The sequence below is a fragment of the Drosophila albomicans genome, chromosome X (genome assembly GCF_009650485.2).
Source record: "Drosophila albomicans strain 15112-1751.03 chromosome X, ASM965048v2, whole genome shotgun sequence".
Taxonomy (NCBI): Eukaryota; Metazoa; Arthropoda; class Insecta; order Diptera; family Drosophilidae; genus Drosophila; species Drosophila albomicans.
This window is the reverse complement of record NC_047627.2, coordinates 13,638,592-13,658,527: the sequence shown is the minus strand read 5'-3', so window position 1 is coordinate 13,658,527 and position 19,936 is coordinate 13,638,592. Positions and strand designations below refer to the sequence as shown.

At 36.1% G+C, this 19,936-nt stretch overlaps 2 protein-coding genes across 2 annotated transcripts; one reads left to right on the top strand and one right to left on the bottom strand.

The window, feature by feature from the left end:
• Nucleotides 1-4,669: 4,669 nt before the first annotated feature.
• LOC117577905 (obg-like ATPase 1) lies at nt 4,670-10,106 on the top strand. The gene is made up of 5 exons (XM_034262902.2): nt 4,670-4,888; nt 5,002-5,196; nt 6,505-6,565; nt 6,656-7,037; nt 9,380-10,106. Exons 2-5 carry the CDS (start codon nt 5,016-5,018, stop codon nt 9,947-9,949), a joined length of 1,194 nt encoding a protein of 397 aa, XP_034118793.1. The 5' UTR covers nt 4,670-4,888; nt 5,002-5,015; the 3' UTR covers nt 9,950-10,106.
• Nucleotides 10,107-13,746: 3,640 nt separating this feature from the next.
• Nucleotides 13,747-14,949, bottom strand: LOC117577907 (DBF4-type zinc finger-containing protein 2 homolog). The gene has a single exon (XM_034262904.2). The coding sequence runs from the start codon at nt 14,792-14,794 to the stop codon at nt 13,826-13,828; it is 969 nt and encodes a 322-aa protein (XP_034118795.1). The 5' UTR covers nt 14,795-14,949; the 3' UTR covers nt 13,747-13,825.
• Nucleotides 14,950-19,936: the final 4,987 nt, after the last annotated feature.

Below are 19,936 nucleotides of genomic sequence, written 5' to 3'. Positions count from 1 at the left end.
GCATATAGTGCATAGCGATTCAATATAATTTTTAAGTTTTCTTTATAAATAATGAGATGACATTTGTGTGAACTTCAAACTGACGTTGAACCCTTATAATATATAAGAACAAAAGAATAAAATTGAATAAAAACAAGTCAGAAAGCTACAGTCGAGTGTACTCGACTGTGAGATACCCGCTACCCATTTTGAATAACAGAAATATATTTTGCGGTGTTTTTCTCAAAATATACTGCAAAAATACTAAAAATATACCAAATGGTATTTTAAGTAATTATTGTATATACCAAAACTCTCAAAACTATCGCAACTCTAGCTTTAAAATTACGCTTGTTATTCGATTTTTTTGATTTGCGGGGGCGGAAGTGGGCGTGGCAAAAACTTGAAACAAACTTGATCAGCGTGCAAACATAACAAATGCTGTCGAAAAAAAATTATAGCTCTATCTCTTATAGTCTCTGAGATCTAGATGTTCATACGGACAGACGGACAGACGGACATGGCTATATCGTCTCGGCTGTTGACGCTGATCAAGAATATATATACTTTATAAGGTCGGAGATGCCTTCTTCTACCTGTTACATACATTTCCTGCCGGCACAAAGTTATAATACCCTTCTACCCTATGGGTAGCGGGTATAAAAAACTATTATTGAACTTCTCTTGGCTGTAAATTAGACTAACTATACACACTAATATACAAACTACACATATTCCAGTGGTAAATGATTAAATGATCCATTTTCCGTATTGTGTGTATTTATTATAAATTTATGTTTTCAAAGTGTAAATTTTCAAGTGAGTTTTATTTGTGTTTCATTCATTTAATTTAATTTGATTAGGTATGGAACTTTAGTTGTAAAAATATCACTAATACTACTGTGGGCAAAAAGTAGTAAGACTTTTTAATTTATATTTCATGCGGAAATCCATTCGCCAAAATATTTTGTTTCTAGGTTGGCAAGACTGTCAGTAACTTCTATGCCAAATATCACATCAAAATAATCATTAGTGTTTAATATATGCTTGTTTTTCTGAAGTACAAAAAGTGCATTCGGCGATTTTTACAATGAGTGAAATTATTCACCAAAGAAGTTCCATTAAATTTTGTGGGCGGAATCAAATTTCGGGTGCCGAAATGTTCCAAAATGTTGCAAATGGCCTTCGGTGATTCTACCATGTCACAAAAAAATGTTTATAAGTGGTAAAAAGACTTCAAGGAGGGTCAAGAAAGAGCACGTCAAAGTCGTTCAAAAATCAAGGTCATGATGACAGTTTTTTTCGATTTTCGTGGTGTTGCGCACTATGAATTCCTTCCATCCGGCCAAAATGTTAATAAGGACTATTATTTGAACGTTATGCGTCGTTTGCGTGAAGAAATTCTTCTAAAAAGACCAAAATTATAGATCAACAACTGTTGGTTATTGCATCATGATAATGCACCGTCGCATACTGCATTGATTCTTAGTGAGTTTTTTGCCAAAAATTCAACCAATATCGTTCCACAACCACCGTTTCTGCTTGATTTAGCTCCGTGTGACTTCTGGCTGTTCAAAAAACTCAAACGATCGCTCCGGGGAAACCGTTTTGAGTCAATTGAAGACATTAAACGAGAATCGCTACGCGCATTGAAGGCTATTCCGGAAATCTACTTTAACAACTATTTCGAGGATTGGAAAAAACGTTTGCGAAAGTGTATTGTGGCCGTGGGGGATTACTTTGAGGGGGACGAAATAGATTTGGCCGAATAAATAAAGAATTTTAAAATTACGAACAAAGTCTTACTACTTTTTGCCCACAGTATTATATTTAGTATACATAATTGTAATCGTTATAATGCGTATCGATTTTTTTTTCATCCAAGAGTTGTTTTGTTTTTACAGATTCTACACTTAATAAAAGAAGTCAAATAAGTTTAAAAATCGTTCTACATTTATTTCTGTCAAACACGAATTTAATTTTAAAGATAGTAAGTGGACTCTTCACTTTCAATGCACCCGGTTTTCTGAAGTTATCCCGAATATGATGACATTGCATGACATCGATGGCGCCGTAAATATTATGGATCAGTTAAATTGCAAGCCATGGGCGATTTTAGATAACCTCGCACATCGAAATCGCAAGTACTCAAATCGGAGAAGAAGATGAGAGGAAATGCTCCCTAGCATTATATTTCCAACCCTTGCACCGACAACTCTTCACCTGAGCTGAGCTGCACCCTATACAAATTTTAAGTTTCCCATCGCCAAGATTAATTTAAATATGTCCGACCAAGAGAATTCTCAAAGTATATTAACTTTAAGATCGTTTGCATATAATAAAAATGTAATATAATATAATATTATAAAAATAAATACGATATTGAAATGAAGTTGCATTAAATTTAATTCATTCGGCAGAATTCTAAAGAAACTACGACGAATTAAATAGTCGAGAAATCAACGCTAAAATATCACTTCGATTTTGAAATCGTAAAAACTGAAATAAAATATTGGAAAGAGATGTGAGTTCTATAAAATATAATTTGTTAGTTTTGTGATTTTTAAATGGAATTACATATTCAACTTTTTCTAAAATTAAAGTAATAAATAAATTAACAAATAGTTCTACATGGGATCATTGCAATCTAATTTTATACTATGTTAAATGAGAACAAGAATATTCTATCTTAAAGAATATTCTATCTCCAAAATGTTAACATCATGTTGTTCAAGAGTAGTGAAAATTGTAAATTATATTAAAACAAAATCCAAACAATATCCTAAAAAGGAAAACCAAGTATATTTTGTTTTATTTCTTTTCTTATTTTTATGTTTAAAGCATAGATTATTAGATTAGATAGATTATTATGGTTGAAGCAAAGATTGCAAAAAAAAATGTACACCCTATTTAAACAAACTAGATTTATGAATATTTGATTTGCACTTGAGATATCTCATTTTGGGTTTAATTTTTACATTTTACCTTGAATTTAAAAAAATGGAGGATCAATTTATTTTCAAATTTTGATCTAGAATTAAGATTTTACATTCTGCATTAGGTTTTGCAATGATTTCAGCATTTCTATAGACTTGTGTATTAAAGATATGAATAGAAATCTGAGCAAAAGCTAAGAATTTATTCATATTTGTTATTAAGTAGTTGAACCAGTACAGCAAAAGATCACTACAACAACACATTTTAGGGAAAACTCATTCATATCATAAGAACGCATAATGAGTTAAATATAAAAAAAATGTATTTGTACAACATTTGGAAAAAATGCTGAACATATTTTAGTTGTTAATTTAATAGCGATTGAACTGTTTACACAAGGACAATATATAAAGTATCTAGATGCGGAAAGACTTTGGCATGTCGCAGTAAACGTTAACGCACTTGACCATCAAAGTTGTGGCTTTATGTCCAGCAGACGTCAGCAGGCAAACCGCAGTCGAAAGAAACCTATACAAAAACACACTCAACAATCGAAGGCAAAAAAAAAAACAAAGTATTTAATGAAAAAAACAAAACCTGTGAGAAAACGTTTTGCGGTTTGTGGGGACACAAGCGTTACATAGATAAGAGGAGCTGGACAGCAGGACATGCGGACATGCGGCAGTCAAACAGCAGTTGGCATTATGTGCATTATCTTTGAAACACTTTTGCGGTTGCAGCTAGATGGCTGTGACAAATGGATTTTTAAATATTTCGAAAACCGCCGTATCAATGAGGTCAAAGTAGCGTGAAATGATGAACAAACTTCTTTTTCTTCTTCTTTGTATGCATAGCGACACGATCGAACCTCACACACATACACACACACACACACACATACTGGGGCATTCATGCATAGCGGCGCTTTTAATTTGAACCATAAACTCGAGAGACTGAAATCAAAGAAAAAATGAAAAAGAAAATAATAATAACAATAATCAAATGGTCAAATTGTTCAAACGATCAGTTATATTTTTTCTTCCATCTTTCTCTTTACCCTTCTTCGTCGCCGTCTCTCTCTACTTCTCTCTTTGTTTCATTTGGGGGATCTGGATCTGAATCTGGTTGCGTTTCAGTGTGCAATAAATCGATCGATCTAATAATTATGCGTAATTACTGATTATCTTGGGCATTTCACTAACTCGGTAAATTGTGTGTACGTGCGTCTGCAAAGTGACCTTGACAGTTATATTGTATAGTATGTTACTATGCTGCACCGTTGCTGATCGATCCCACGACGAGCCATCCACACAAGTTGCGCTGCAAAATTCCTGAAGATATTTAACAATCTGATGCACGTCCACACGAATGTATCTTTCACTTTCACAGCGCCGCTTTCATATTTATTATATTTTCAACAACGCAGCAGCTTGTTTCGTAGCGACGGCAAAACGAAAAGTAAGAAATAAAATAAAGCTCGAATATTAAATACAATTGGAATACGAATACGATTTATAATCTAAAATCACGCTGGTATGTTATTCACCTGTGCAATTAAAATGTTCAAATTACGCGCTTATTTCATGCGCCATCCATCGGCTGTACGGTAAACTAATATTTGAAAGGTTAACAAACACAAGCTGGCTGCTACACATACACACAGAACTCACAACAAACAGCATTTGGTTTGCCGCTTAACCGCTGGCGGCGCTATTGCATACTATTGCTTACAGCTGACAGCTGTTTGTGGTTCGTTCTCTCTCTTTCTGGCTGTATCGTTCAACGAGGTGGTCGGTCGCCGCAGTCAACACAGACGTGCTACTAAACAGCAAAACATTTTTATATTGATTGTATTCAATATATTGAAAGAACTTGCGTAAAAGTTCGTTTGTTTGTTTTCTTTTATTTATCGTGAGTGCACAATAATAATTGTGTCTAGTTGAACAGTTAATCGGAACAGCAGCAGCAGCAGGTTCGTACGTACACAAAATGCTGCAAACAATTTGGCTTTGAGGTTATGTCGAATGGCGGCTGTGGCCAAAAATAGTAAAAAGTCAAACTAAATATGTATGTATTGTATTGCAGACAACAACAACAATATGCCACCTAAGAAGCATGATGAACCTGAACGCAAGCCGTTGATCGGACGCATTGGCACCAATCTCCGCATTGGCATCGTAGGCGTACCCAACGTTGGCAAGTCAACATTTTTCAATGTGCTGACCCAAAGCGCCGCGCCGGCTGAGAATTTTCCTTTCTGCACCATTAAGCCCAATGAGAATAAGTATTCCAATTACCAACCATGACTTCTGCCGCCGGCCAATCGCAATTTACGTTCAGTTTTTTTTTTTTGTTTTTGTTTTTAATTTTTTTCTTTGCCTTTTTTACATTTTGATAATCATTGTAATCATTGGCATTTGAATTTTGCCTTTGTTTCTCTCGATCGATCGATTGTCGAGCGCGTCTGCAGCAAACACCAACAACTTCCAGCAGTGCTGCCAAAGTTGCAGTTAACCGAGAGAGTGAGTTAGAAAACAGCTAAGAAAAATAGAAGCTAAAATATCCGTCCGCCTGTCTGTTTTTAGTATTCAGCTTTGTGTCTTACTATTTATTCACAAAATTGTGTTTTATATTCTACAATATTCATTAGCGTGTGCTAATCTAGACCTTCTTACTATACTCAACTGTAATGTTTACAAAATTAATTAGTATTTAAAATAGCTACTTATTCTAATCAGGGATTTTGAGAAATTTCTAGTATAGGTCGATAATTGCACATCTAAGATAGCTACACAAAATTGTATGGAAATCATAAAATGCAGTTTATTTAATTTTAAATTTCTTTAACTGAGATGTACGAATATTAGATTATTCCATCATTTGGACATCAGATTTTGAAATTCGCTTGAACAATTTGCACTTAAATGCACACAGTTATCCATTTAATTATATTGTATCAGGATTTTTAACATTTCCATTCAATTATATAATGTTAACAAGTGTATTGTATTAAGGATTTGTTGTCAGTCTCAGTTAAACACAGAAAAGTTGCTTTATTTCATATTATAATTTGAAATGCATAATTTGTATAGAAAATAAGTCTTCAATTATCGACATTTTAGTATATACAAATTATCAAATAACTAGATTTTGTCGTGAAAATAGCTAAATTGGCATCGCTGCTCCTGAATCGCTTCTAACTTGGCTGCCATCTCGTCTCGGCTCGGCTCGTCTCGTCTCGCAGGCGTGGCCAGGACAACAACAGCAGCTGCTGCTGCTTCATATGCAAATTGCAGCGAGGCCGTTTTTTAATTTGAGCGACTTCATTTTGGTTAGAATCGAGTGTGGCAGTTGCTGTTGTTGCTGTTGCTGTTGCTATTGCTGTGGCGGTGGCTCGTGGGGTCGTCATCGCCATCGTCATCGATGGTGATTGTACAAAATTATAGAAAATTGCACTGATTGGCCAAAAAGACGCTGCCGGCTGCTTGGCTCACTGGCTCGCTAGCTGGCTGGCTGCTCAAATCCCAATCCCAGCTAACATGCGCTTTGTCTTCTCTTCTCCCTTCTCGCTGCTTGCCTTACCATCACGTCGCGTGCCCGTGCCTGACCAGCGTTTCGACTACCTCGTGGAGTTCCACAAGCCTGCCAGGTGAGTAACCGTCTGTCTGTCTGTCTTACCGTCTTGTATATTGAGTGCTAAATCGGATTTTGCTTTTTTCCCCTTTCCTGTGCTGTGCAGCGTTGTGCCCGCTTATCTGAATGTGGTCGACATCGCTGGATTGGTCAAAGGCGCTGCCGAGGGCCAAGGATTGGGCAATGACTTTCTTTCGCACATTAGTGCCTGTGATAGCATTTTCCATTTATGTCGCGCCTTCGAGGATCCCGATGTAACGCACGTCGAAGGCGAAGTGGATCCTGTTCGTGATCTGGAAATTATTGCCGAAGAGCTCCGGCTCAAGGATGAGGAGAAACTGGTGCAGGCACTCGATAAGCTCGAAAAGGTTGTGGCCCGTGGCGGTGACAAGAAACTGAAGCCCGAGTACGATTCAATGGTCAAGATCAAGGAAATCTTGGTCGATCAGAAGCGTCACCTGCGCTTTGAGGACTGGAATGCCCACGATGTAAGTGAAATCCCCCTAACACTATACATTCTTAACCCTCTTGTTGCTATGATTGCTCTAGTTTCATTTGCTTTACTTTTGATTTGAATTGAGAACATTATACTCTAAGTGAGTAAAGTTTCGAAAAGAAATATACAGCTGTGAACTTTGAAATAGCAGTGCTAGTGACCAGTGCGTTTAAAATTGGAAAAAACTGATATAAACACAACTTCCAGATAAAATTTAGTTATAACAGCATAAAGTATTTAATTTTTGATAATTAAACACTTTTTTCCATTTGGCTAATTCAATATTTTAGCGAATATGGATAATAACAAATGAAATTGGGTCCTTTATGAATAACATTGAAATAGCAGTGCCAAAAGAAAAATTAATAAATTTCAAAAAATCATATAAATAACTTAATTCTTCTAAATTTCGAGTTGAATACGACCTTATAATTTGTTGTGTAGCCTTTATTGGCTATTAGAGCCTCACAGCTACGTGGCATGGAGTCCACCACGTCCTCGCAACGCTTGCAGGGATTCTGGCCCTATACCTCCTGTACAACTTGTCAATGGTGTGGCTTAGATGTCGGGGATTTCTTGGCAACATAATGCTTGAAGTCCTCCATCAGTTCCCAATCGGATTTAAATCCGGGAACTGTGCTGACATGGCATTACATCAGTTTTTTCATGACCAAACCACTCCGTGACCAGTTGGCCGGTGTGTTTAGGTTTCGTGGCTCTGCTGAAAAGTCCATATTGAAGGGGCATTTCATCCTGAGAATACTTCAGCATGATGTTTCTCAACGTATTTTCAAAGACTTTTTGGTCTATGATCCCATCGATCATATTTATAGGTCCCACACCACTGTATGAAACACATGCCCATATCATGATTTTAGGACCACCATGGTTAGCGGTCTTAAGGGTATGGTTTAGGTCGTTCTCGGTGTTTGGTGGTCAACGGACATATTGTCTTGAACTTTTCTAACAATTAACACCAGTTTAGACTCATTTGTCCAAAGGATATTACGCCATTTGGGAAGTGGCCAGTTCAAGTGGCGCGTGGCAAACTCCCACCTCGCTTTGAGATGTCTGTTACCAAGTAATGGCACCTTTTCTGGACTTCGGGTATTCAAATTTGTATCCACCAGTCTTCGGCCAATAGCCACTTCACTGATTCCCCAACTCAGCCCTGCTTTAATATCCCTAGAGGATGCAAAAGGATTAGTTTAGCTGAAGAGCACTATGCATCGGTCCTCTAAAATTGTGGTTTTTTGTATCGCACCACGGTTTTCAGGCTTTTATTTATAATTTATGTCATTGAAAACCATTTTGGTAAAACATTTTAGGTGACATAGAACTTTTTTATACAATTTTGCTCCTTCCTAAGCTCAAGAAAGGACCTCCTCTCTACATTGGACCAGTTAGGTCCTTTACACACTAAAATTTAATTTTTTTTCATAGTTATAGTGTATTGTCGTATAAACTATAATAATAAACCAAATTAAACTCACTTTTCATAAAATTAAAAACAATTTCGGCTTTTTTAGTGGAAGAAAAGAAAAAACTGCTATTTTAAAGTTCAGCCCAAAAGTGGTGCATTTGGGTAAAAATATCAAAATTTTAGAAAAACTGAACAAATCTAACGGGGTTTTTGGTAGTTTCTTATCTATATGTTTCACTTTACAAAAATAATGTGCCGGGGATCAACTAACAAAAAGGAATATATGAAAATCCGTTATTTTGTTTTTTCTTGTGTCGCACTGCTATTTCAAAGTTCACAGCTGTACATACTATATAAAGTTTAATTAATACTTTAACAAAAGACAACTATTGTATAGCTAAATTCTTAATATTGAAAACCCAGACTAGAAATCACCTATCCTATATTATATTTGAGTAATTCTCTGGCGACACTATCTAAAGTGACAAAAAAAAACATCTACCAAATCATTTTTTTATTTGGAGTAAATATGAATCTTGATTAGCACTTTATTAAGTGCTAAGAAAGATTTTGCAATTATTTTTCTGTTTTAAGATAATTGCAAAAATCAACGCAAACTATAAAATGAACGAGCTTATATAATTAAAAGTTCTTAAAATCAATCTTATCTCTAAATATAGTGTTAATCCAGAGCTATAAGAATAATTAATTAATAACTACAAATGATTATCCATATTCATATTGAAAGGACATCTTCTATATTTCTGAGATATAAATGTTCAATTCACTACACCAAATATGATAGACACTTATATTAGATTCAAAGGCCATCCTAGACACATGAAGGTTAACAAATACACTATTATCTCTATCCCATTCACACTCACTAACCATCTCTTTCGAATCCATAGATTGAAACCCTGAACAAGTACTTGTTCTTGACATCGAAACCAGCAATTTATCTGGTGAATTTGTCGGACAAAGACTTCATTCGCAAGAAGAACAAGTGGCTGCCAAAAATTAAGGAATGGATCGATAAACACGATCCTGGAGCACTGCTCATTCCCTTCTCGGGTGCCTTCGAGCAGCAGCTGAGCGAGAAAGACGATCTGGAGCGCAAGGCCTATGAGGAGGAGACGAAGTGCAAGAGCCAACTGGACAAGATCATTACGACCGGCTACAAGGCATTGCAGTTGGAATACTTCTTCACCGCTGGTCCCGATGAGGTCAAAGCGTGGACCGTTCAAAAGGGAACGAAAGCGCCCCAGGCTGCTGGTCGCATTCACACCGACTTCGAGAAGGGTTTCATCATGGCTGAGGTGATGCATTTCGATGACTTCAAGGCCGAAGGTAGCGAGGTAGCTGCAAAGGCTGCCGGCAAGTATCGCCAGCAAGGACGTAATTACACAGTCGAGGACGGCGATATAATATTCTTCAAGTTTAATGCCGGTGCCGGTCTGAAGGATGCCAAAAAGAAATGATACCGCCTTGTCGCCTACATTATTATGTGCGTAATTCTGTACATGAATTTAATTTTTTACTCTCAACTGTTTTGCTTAGCTTGAAACATAACGAACACCGTCGTACACATGTCCTAGGCCTGAATGCATTTGATTCTATTTTATGAAAAAAACAAAATACAACAAATAATTGTGCTTTTTATTATCAACGGTTGAACATATTAAGGGTTTAACAACGCAGTTATATTCGAAATGGATGAATATATAAATTTGTCACATTTTTATTCGTAAATGCATCGAACAATTGCAGTAGTTAAATTTAATTGATAGTCTGATTTATTAGTCTAAACTTTTGTTTCATAAGTACTTGTTCCTCCGAATAGCAGCTATTATCAATTATTACTAATATGTTCCATTACAACTTTAATGTTTACAGCTGTAATGACACAATCAACCATTTGTTTCTGCAGGAAATGTTGGCAATAATGTTCATGTTGTTATTTGTAAAAGCTTAAAAAACATCAGCTGAAAATTTAATAGTATTTTGCAATAGTTATTTATTACGATTGGCATTTAAATGGGCAAAATACAGAACACTTTTTGTAGTGCAAAAAGCAAATTTGTATATTCTATGCAGCATACTTTTACTTCCATTTCTGATGGTATTTTAAAGCATACTTTCAGGATGAAAATTAATTGCAGCAATGCGGCTCATGACATTTGAAATTGCGAAAATTTAGCTTGGCATACTTTTAGGGTGCGCTCTTTTCACGATTCCACAACTATTATTTTGCAGCATACTTTTACTTCGCCCAGTCAATTTTTGTATTTCTGCTTGCTGCTGATTTATGTTCGCCTGGTATTTTATTTGGCCCAACTGGCATTTTACATTGGATCTTCTATCTCGTCGTTGGTTTGGGGCTAACCAATTGTTGGGTAAAAATATTTTAAAGCATACTTTTAAGGTGTAATATGGCATATAAAAATTAAAAATGCGTATATCTCAGCCATATCCTGTTACATTTTCAGCGGACATGTATTGGAAGGAGCGTAAGGACCAACTCTATCAATTGATATCAAAAACTTGTAATTTTTCAGTTCCGTTGGCCAAATGGAAAATACGTACATTAGTAATTCAAGGATAACTCGAAAATTACCAGGACGATAAGGATCAAATTTGGCAGGATGAAAGTCCTCATGAGTACGCTTTGACTGACACAGGACTCACAAGGATCAATAAGGATATGACCGAGATTTACACTATTTAAAATTTACTTTTTTTCTCGGATCCTGTAAGGATGTTAGTCCTTTTGAGTACAGCAATCAGTGTGTCATTATTAGAGAAATCCTTGATCCAAAGGATATCACGATCGGCATTCAAATGACCGAAATACAGGACACTTTCTGAATCATAGACAATTTTTGTATGGTGTGTGCTAATGCAATTATAATTTGCAGCATACTTTTACTTCCATTTCTGATTGTATTTTAAAGCATACTTTTAGGACGCAAATTAATTGCAGCAATGCGGCTCATTAAATTTGAAGTTGCGAAAATTTAGCTTGGCATACTTTTAGGATGTGCCATTTTTAGATTTCAACAACTTATATTTTGCAGCATTCTTTTACTTCGCCCAGTCAATTTTTGTATTTCTGCTTGCTGCTGATTTATGTTCGCCTGGTGTTTTATTTGGCCCAACTGGCATTTTACATTGGATCTTCGATCTCGTCGTTGGTTTGCGGCTGACCAATTGTTGGGTAAACATATTTTAAAGCATACTTTTATGGTGAAATGTGGCATATAAAAGTTAAAAATGCGTATATCTCAGCCATATCCTGTTACATTTTCAGCGGACATGTATTGGAAGGAGCGTAAGGACCAACTCTATCGATTGATATCTAATACTTGTAATTTTTCAGTTCCATTGGCTTAATGGAAAATACGTAAATTAGTAATTTGAGGATAACTCGAGAATTACCAGGACGATAAGGATCAAATTTGGCAGGATAAAAGTACTCACGAGTACGCTTTGATTGACACAGGACTCACAAGGATCAATAAGGATATGACCGAGATATAGACTATTTAAAATTTACATTTTATCTCGGATTCTGTAAGGATGTTAGTCCTTTTGAGTACAGCAATCAGTGTGTCATTATTAGAGAAATCCTTGATCCAAAGGATATCACGATCGGCATTCAAATGACCGAAATACAGGACACTTTCTGAATCATAGACAATTTTTGTATGGTGTGTGCTGATGCAATATATAATTTCCAGCATACTTTTACTTCCATTTCTGATGATATTTTAAAGCATACTTTCAGGATGCAAATTAATTGCAGCAATGCGGCTCATGACATTTGAAATTGCGAAAATTTAGCTTGGCATACTTTTAGGATGTACCATTTTTAGAATTCAACAACCTATATTTTGCAGAATACTTTTACTGCGCTTCCAACATTTTTGTATTTCTGCTTGCTACTAATTTATGTTCGCCTGGTATTTTATTTGGCTCAACTGGCATTTTATAAGGTTCGATCTCGTCGTGGAGGTGACATATGTATGTAAACTGTGCGGGTGAGCTATTGAAAAGGTCAACAGTACTACTAAACGATAGAAAAACGTGATTAAAAGAAGAGCGCTACTTATACGAGGGTTGCTATTTAAGTTTGTGGCCTAGGTCACTTCTAGCCATTTTAGGACCAACTGGCTATTTCCCAAAAAAAGTTTGGACTCTTATCGATAAAAGCTCCATACAAATTTTCATGTGGGACCAAGTTTGATATCGATAAGCGATTAATCAAAAACTTACCTCGGCAGAAAAATCGAACTTACTCGTGAACACTTTCGAGCAATAATTTTTCACAACTTTCGACTTGGATTATTACGACAAGAGTGGACCGATTAACTTAAATCTTTGTAAGGCGATAAAGTGCCATCCTATAGCCCTGTGAAAAACTGGTTTAATGGATTCTATCGTGGCCGATGCTCGCCGGAAGACGAAGGTTGTGAAGGTCGTCCAAAAACAGACGTTGTGCCCGAAAACATTGATGCCGTGGGTGAACTGATAATGCTAGATCATCATGTGACATATCGTGAGATAGAGGAATCCTTTGACATTTCTTCCACCAGAATACATTCGATATTGCATAAACACCTGGTCGTAAAAAAGGATTGTTCTCGTTGGATCCCGCACAATTTGACAATTGCTCAATAAAAGGCTTGTGTGGATTCGTTCAAAGAAATTTTGAAAAAATACATTCCCTGTGCTTCAAAAGACATTTATAAGATCGTCACAGGTGACGAATCATGGATCTATGGTTATGAGCCCAAAACAAAACAGCACATCAAGGAAAAAAGGCGTGGTCGTCGATTTTTAAAGCGTTCAAAAACCATGTTTTGGAGGTGCCTCAATCATAGTGGAAAAGTGCTTCGACAATTGGTTTGAGCGCATTCAAAAGTATATAAATCTTGCTGGAGAATACTGTGACAAACAATAAATCCATTTTTTTTTAGAATTATTCGCATTTTCATTATTAGGCCAGAAATATAAATAGCAGCCCTCGTACCTACATTTTTTCCTTAAAGTGCTCATATTCTTGAGCAAATGAATTCTTTCTGAATTTATTGTTTCTAATGAATACTTGCAAATATATTTTGCTAATAATCGCAGCTAAAAAAAATATATTCTCAATGGTTCTTGTGTTACATATATGTATTTGGGGTGGGCGGTTACAGCCGGATGGGCACAAGAAGCTTCTCTCGACATTAAGATTCTCACTTTGGGGTAAGACTATTGCAATATAATTGACTAGTTTTGGTATCACAATATTTTATTCATGCATTTATAAACGGGGATTCGGCCGACTCGTAAATAGACTTTCAAAGGCTTTTCTAACATGGACCACAAGGTCCACATGGAACTTGGGGGCCACAGGGGCCGACTGGTCCACAATGTGTATTCCAAGGCGTTGGTGCGCAAGGATAACAAGGTCCGCACTCTGGCGACTCATATGGACAAGGCGGCGAGCAAGGTCCACAGGGTCCGCAAGGTCCGCAAGGTCCATTGCTCAGTGGGCCGCAACCTGTTCCACAAGGTCCACACGGCGCAGGAATATACGGCCCCGAAGGCATCGTCAGGCCACAGGGACCACAATTGGGCACTGCACAAGGTCCACCACAGGGGCCACAGGGTCCACAACGTCCAGGGCCACATGGTCCCGGGCCACAGGGTCCGGGTCCGCAGGGACCGCAACGCGTCTCGCACACCGGATACTGATTGGTGGAGAAGCAGGGCAGTGGACAGCACGCTCCGCCGGGCGCACACGGTCCAATCGGACAGGGCGGACAGGCGGCACTCGGCTTGTAGTTGATGGGTCCATTTGGATAGCAGCAGTATTCGCGGGGCGGCGGAATATCGATGGTCTGCGGCTTGGGCTGGCACAAGATCGACTGGCAGACCTCGCGTGGCTCGCAGACGCGCTTCGGATAGCAGACGACATAGGGATCCGGTATCATCGATGGATAGTATATGACACGCGGCTCCCGCACCATTTGCGAGACCCAAATGAGCTTCGGCACTTTGATCACCCGCGTGGCGTCCACAACTTTCGGCACCGTGATCTGTCTGCACCGGTTCACCACCATCGGCTCCGGCACGATCTTCTCGGTGAAGACCACACGCTTCTTGCATATCAGACGCGGCGGCTGCTGGACTGTGATGCACTTGGGGAACGGCGGCGGTATGCGGGGCGCACACTGGGGCAAGGCTTCCAACTGCGCCGCATTGTAGCACTTGGGGGAGCACTCGAAGGGCCCGCAGCATGGATCGCAGGGGCTGCACGGTCCGCAAGGAGAACACATTTTTGATTTCCAAAAAAAAAAATAAATGAAAAAAATAAAAGAAACGAAAAAATTCGACAATATAAATTTTGGTCTAAAATTTAAAATTTTTGTTTTCAGTGTTTGTTACAATTTAGATGTTGTTCGAACTGAGACTGGAGTGAGACTGACTAAATTCCTGGAGAAACTCTCATGATGTTGGCTCTCGGTCGAAGTCAAGGACAACTAGATTTCAAATTTTTGCTTCCATAAATTGTTTTTCGATTAAAGTAGGCTGTAATCGAGAATGGAAATTTGACAGGTGAGAAATAAATGAATGGTGGAAATCTATTGAAGGACTAAATGTCAATTCAACAGAGCTGGAAATTCGAAGCAGAGACACAAGGTAATTTAATCTCATTTCTGAGGAAATACATATTATATGTAAGTAATATTAAAGCAACAACTGTGTTAACTACATATAAAAATGTTTACAAGTCTCAAACGCTAATTTAAAAAAAAAAATTATACAGAGAAAAAGTTGAATTTAAGAATTTGTATAACCATAAAAGTTATTAAAGCAAACGTTATTAAGAATTTCTTAATTGAATAAAGAATTTTTCAATATCGTTGAAGTTTTAACATTGCAAATTCTAGATTCAACGAACGAAAGTACTTTAATTTTCCTTGATGTTTTAATAAAATGCTTTTGAAATTATAATTCTAAAATAAATTCGAAGAAAATTATTGGATTGCAACCATATTCAAAATAGTTTTATTAGTATTGTTTATTTTATGCTCCTGATCTGCATTACCATTTCACTACTCTATGTACGTATTTGCTTTTGTCATTTTTTGGTAACTTGTCTTTTTATAGGATACGAGTATGCATGGAATTTGGCGAGTTGGCAAATTTGCAACCAGACACCGAGCTCGGCAAAGCATTGAGGCAGAAAAACTGCAGTGGCAGCCAATCCGGAAAACCAAAAGAGAAAAAAAGAAGAAAAGAAAAACAAGTGGAAACAAGAGCAAAAGGAATGTGAAACAACGTACAGTCGAACAAGGCGAACAAAAGGCATCGATAAAACTCGCTAAAAATCGACTTGTATGATTTATGAGCTAAAAGCAGAATGGGGAAAAAGGATATGGATATGGATTGAGGCTGAATTGTTGTCATCATTTCATTGTATAATCGCAATCAAAGTAAGTACTTGCCAGGAGCGGGAGGGAGAGGGGAAGAGAAGGGGGAAAACGAAAACGAAAACGAAAACGGAGCATCGAGGGAAATTGAAATTTAACCTAATTGCAGGAAATTTACAACGCAACTTAACAGCTGACAGATTTTGTCTTGAGCTCGGGTTTTCTTTTTCTTTCGTTCTTTTTGGATTCATAAATCTTTGCCGTGGAGCTCATAATTCATGCAGCACTCGGCGATTGGCAGTCCCGGAGTTGGGGTTGGCAGTCCGTCCGTCCGTCTGTCCGTCCGCTACTTGAGGCGTTCTCACTGTCAAAAGGGGTGGGGGATGATTTCCTGGGCTGGGACAATAAGCTCAACTTGCGCCAAAAAAGTTTTACCAATGACAAGAAGCGCCAGAGAAAACAGCAAAACTGGAAAAATGAAAACCCCTTACTTGGGAGTGGGTGGTGGGGAAGGGGAGGGGGAAGAGTCGGTAGTGCTTGGGAATTGTTCTGGGGTTGAACAAACAATGCTGCTTGCATCCTCTCGACAAGCATTTCTCAATTCTCAGCCAGAGGAGTGAGAGACCACACAGATAACTTGCAAACTTTGTTTGTGTGTTTGTGTGTTTGTGGGCGTCTTTTGACAGTTTAAAGCTTTTCTCCTAATTGATAGATTTGTTTACTCAACCAACGACTGCTGCTGCTGATGGACTGCAATTTAAATATTATTATTTCAATTCCCACAGCACACTGTGAAATAAATTTGAAATTTCCATTAGATAAGCTTATGTATATTTAAAGATTATGTATCAAAAAGAAGTAGAGATTATTTCTAAAATACATTTTTTTCAGCTTTTTCAATTCCAAATGCATTTTAATTTACTTCAAAACTAATTATAGAAATTCCAGCTATTATAAAACAGTTCTCTACGCATACTTCAATGACAGCAAAATACAAATTTCATCACGGAGGATAAAAGACATGTATATAGGGAATTCTGAAATAAGATAAAATAATTAATTTTTTTTTTAACTACTGAATTTAATTTTAATAATACAAATAATAAATTACACATATAAAATACATTATTGTTATTCATTTTTTATTATAGAAAGAAAATTGATTTTTATAAAAAAAATCGAAAAAATCTGCTGAAATATCTTTTGATCAGATCAGAAGCATACATATTATATGTTATAGTTACTCAGATTATATATACATTAATCAATTTAAAGATACTGTTAAATATGTTGTAAATCTATGATTTGATTTTAAAACAATTTTGAATATGATTTTTATTTTCACTTCACTTTCTATTTTTTTAATTTTATTATGCAAATTAAAGTTGATTTTCATTATAAAAATCGCAAAATATAGATTGTTTCAATAAAAATCATATAAACATTAAATAAAGTTTTGTAATTTGAAAAAATAAAGCAAAGATATTTCATTTCAGAATTGCCCATAAGAATCTTTTTTACTCTTCTTAAAGTTATTAGTTAGTTTTTATCAAACGAAATTAACACATAATCATTATTTTCCCCTAAAGAATCACAAAACTTTCTTTCATACACAGATGGACATTAGATGTATTTCTTATAGAACTACTTTCAATGCAAAAATGTTGATCTTTTTTGGTATTCGAATCGATCCACAACGAGTAAATTCAAATAGGAGCGCATTAAACACTCGCAAACGTTGTCTGCAGGATATATCGCATATGATGATGGTAAGAGCAGCGGAAACGGAAATGGAGCTGGTGGAGCGCATAAGGCGGCCAATTGCCACGCCCATCGGTCATTGGGAAAAAAAACACACAAAAAAGGCGACAAAAAATAAAGGCTGCGACTGCTCTCGTATCGTGCTTGTTCATTACGCGCCCGCGCGCAAACAAAATCAATGAATGGTGTAAAAATTAATATCCTGTGCGCAAATAAAAATTACAAATAAAAATGCAAAAGCAGAATAAAAATAAAATCATGCTGCACACAAAAAAAACCAGAGCGAAAGAGAAGAGCTCGCACTGTGACAATTCTTATGCCAAGGCGTGCTCGAGAGGAAGAGGGGATGGGGGCGTGGCAGTCTGCCGGCAGCCGGCAGCAGTTTTAATTTACACAAAGCGTAGTCAGGCGTGTAATGCGACAACAACGGGGAAAAACGATGGCATGAGTAAGCGAGAGAGAAAGAGCGGGAGGGAGAGAGAGTGAGAGAACTCTGGCAAAGATCTTGGGGATAGCAGAGGAGCATACGAGGGGACGGGGAGGGAGGACAGCTTGACAATTTTGCGCGACGACGATTTAAAAAATGCCTTGAGGCTGGCAAAATGAGCGCGAGAAATGACGACGACGACGACGGCGTCAAATGATTTATGAAATTGCTTTTGCCGTTTGCCGTTGCATACTTTGAGGCGCGTCTTGCGAATGGAGTCTGAGTGGAGCTCAAGCTGATGGAGGATGTTCCGTCAATTAACAGCACATGAACACAACAATAGCAGTGACATTTATTCAGTGGAATGAGCTGCAGCTGCATTAACAAGTTGTTGAACATATTCCACTGCGTGATTATTTAAGTTGTGCCTATATTGAACAATGGTTTCATTTTGTTTTTATTTTTTTATTTATTTATTTTTTTTTTTTATTAAAATAATATCGAAATGATAACAAAGATAGGTGCTCTGTTACCTAACTGGGCAACTTAAACAAATCAGAAATAATAAACAGAAAATTAATTATGTCAGCAGCACATAATAAATATAAAGTAAATAAAGATTGTATAAATTGAACCTAAGGATATACGAGAAATGTATGATTTTTTTGTTTTTAACAAACAAAATCATTTACTCATGGTAGGAGATCATGGGCTTCTGCTTTCAGGTTTCATCATTATTATGTTTATAATCTATTTATAATTCTTGTTATTTGAGTGTTTAGCTAGAATTATATTTGAGCAATTAAAGTGCAAATTAAATATTTAAAATATTTCATATTTTTAAATATTGAAATATTGAAAACATTTAATTTTTCGCTCAAATAGTCAACATATGTATGTGAATATGTCAGTTAATATAAAAATATTACATTTATAATATATAGTATAATTCTCTGACGAAAAAGTCTTTAAAGTCAATAAAGATACATCATATAGCTCTTGATTAGCACTTTAATTAGAGCTAAAAATGATTTTTGAACTATTTTTCTGTTTCTGCGTAGGTAAGGAACATTTTGTCGATATTGTTATGCAAAAGTCAATGCAAGATAATAACTAAAATAATTTTAAAACACGTTAGAAAGCGACTATATGATAGCTGATACTAATTTTCAATTAAAACAAAATAGTGCAGTATTATTCTTAAAATATATCAAATTAATATACCAAAAAATACTAAAATATATCGAACAAATATATCTCAAATTAATATACCGAAAAAATACTAAAACATACCAAACAACAAAATAAAATAGTGCAGTATTCTTTAAAAATACAAAATTAATATATTAATTAATATAGTATATCAATATACTATTACATTCAAAATATACCGAAAAATACTAAAAAACATACCAAACAACAAAATAATAGTGCAGTATTATTCTCTAAAAATACAAAATTAATATACCGCAAAAATACTAAAATATACCATACGACATTATAAAATAGTGCGGTCTTATTCTTTAAAAATACAAAATTAATATACCGCAAAAATATTAAAATACTGAACAACAATATAAAATAGTGCAGTATTATTCTTTAAAAATACAAAATTATTATACCGCAAAAATACTAAAATATACCGAACAACAAAATATAATAGTGCAGTATTAAACTTAAAATATACCGAATTATTCTACCTGACAAATACTGAAATATGCCAAAATCTATATTTAGTATATCAATATACTATTACATTCAAAATATACCAAAAAATACTAAAAACATACCAAACGACAAAATAAAATAGTGCAGTATTATTCCTTTAAAAAATACAAAATTATTATACCGCAAAT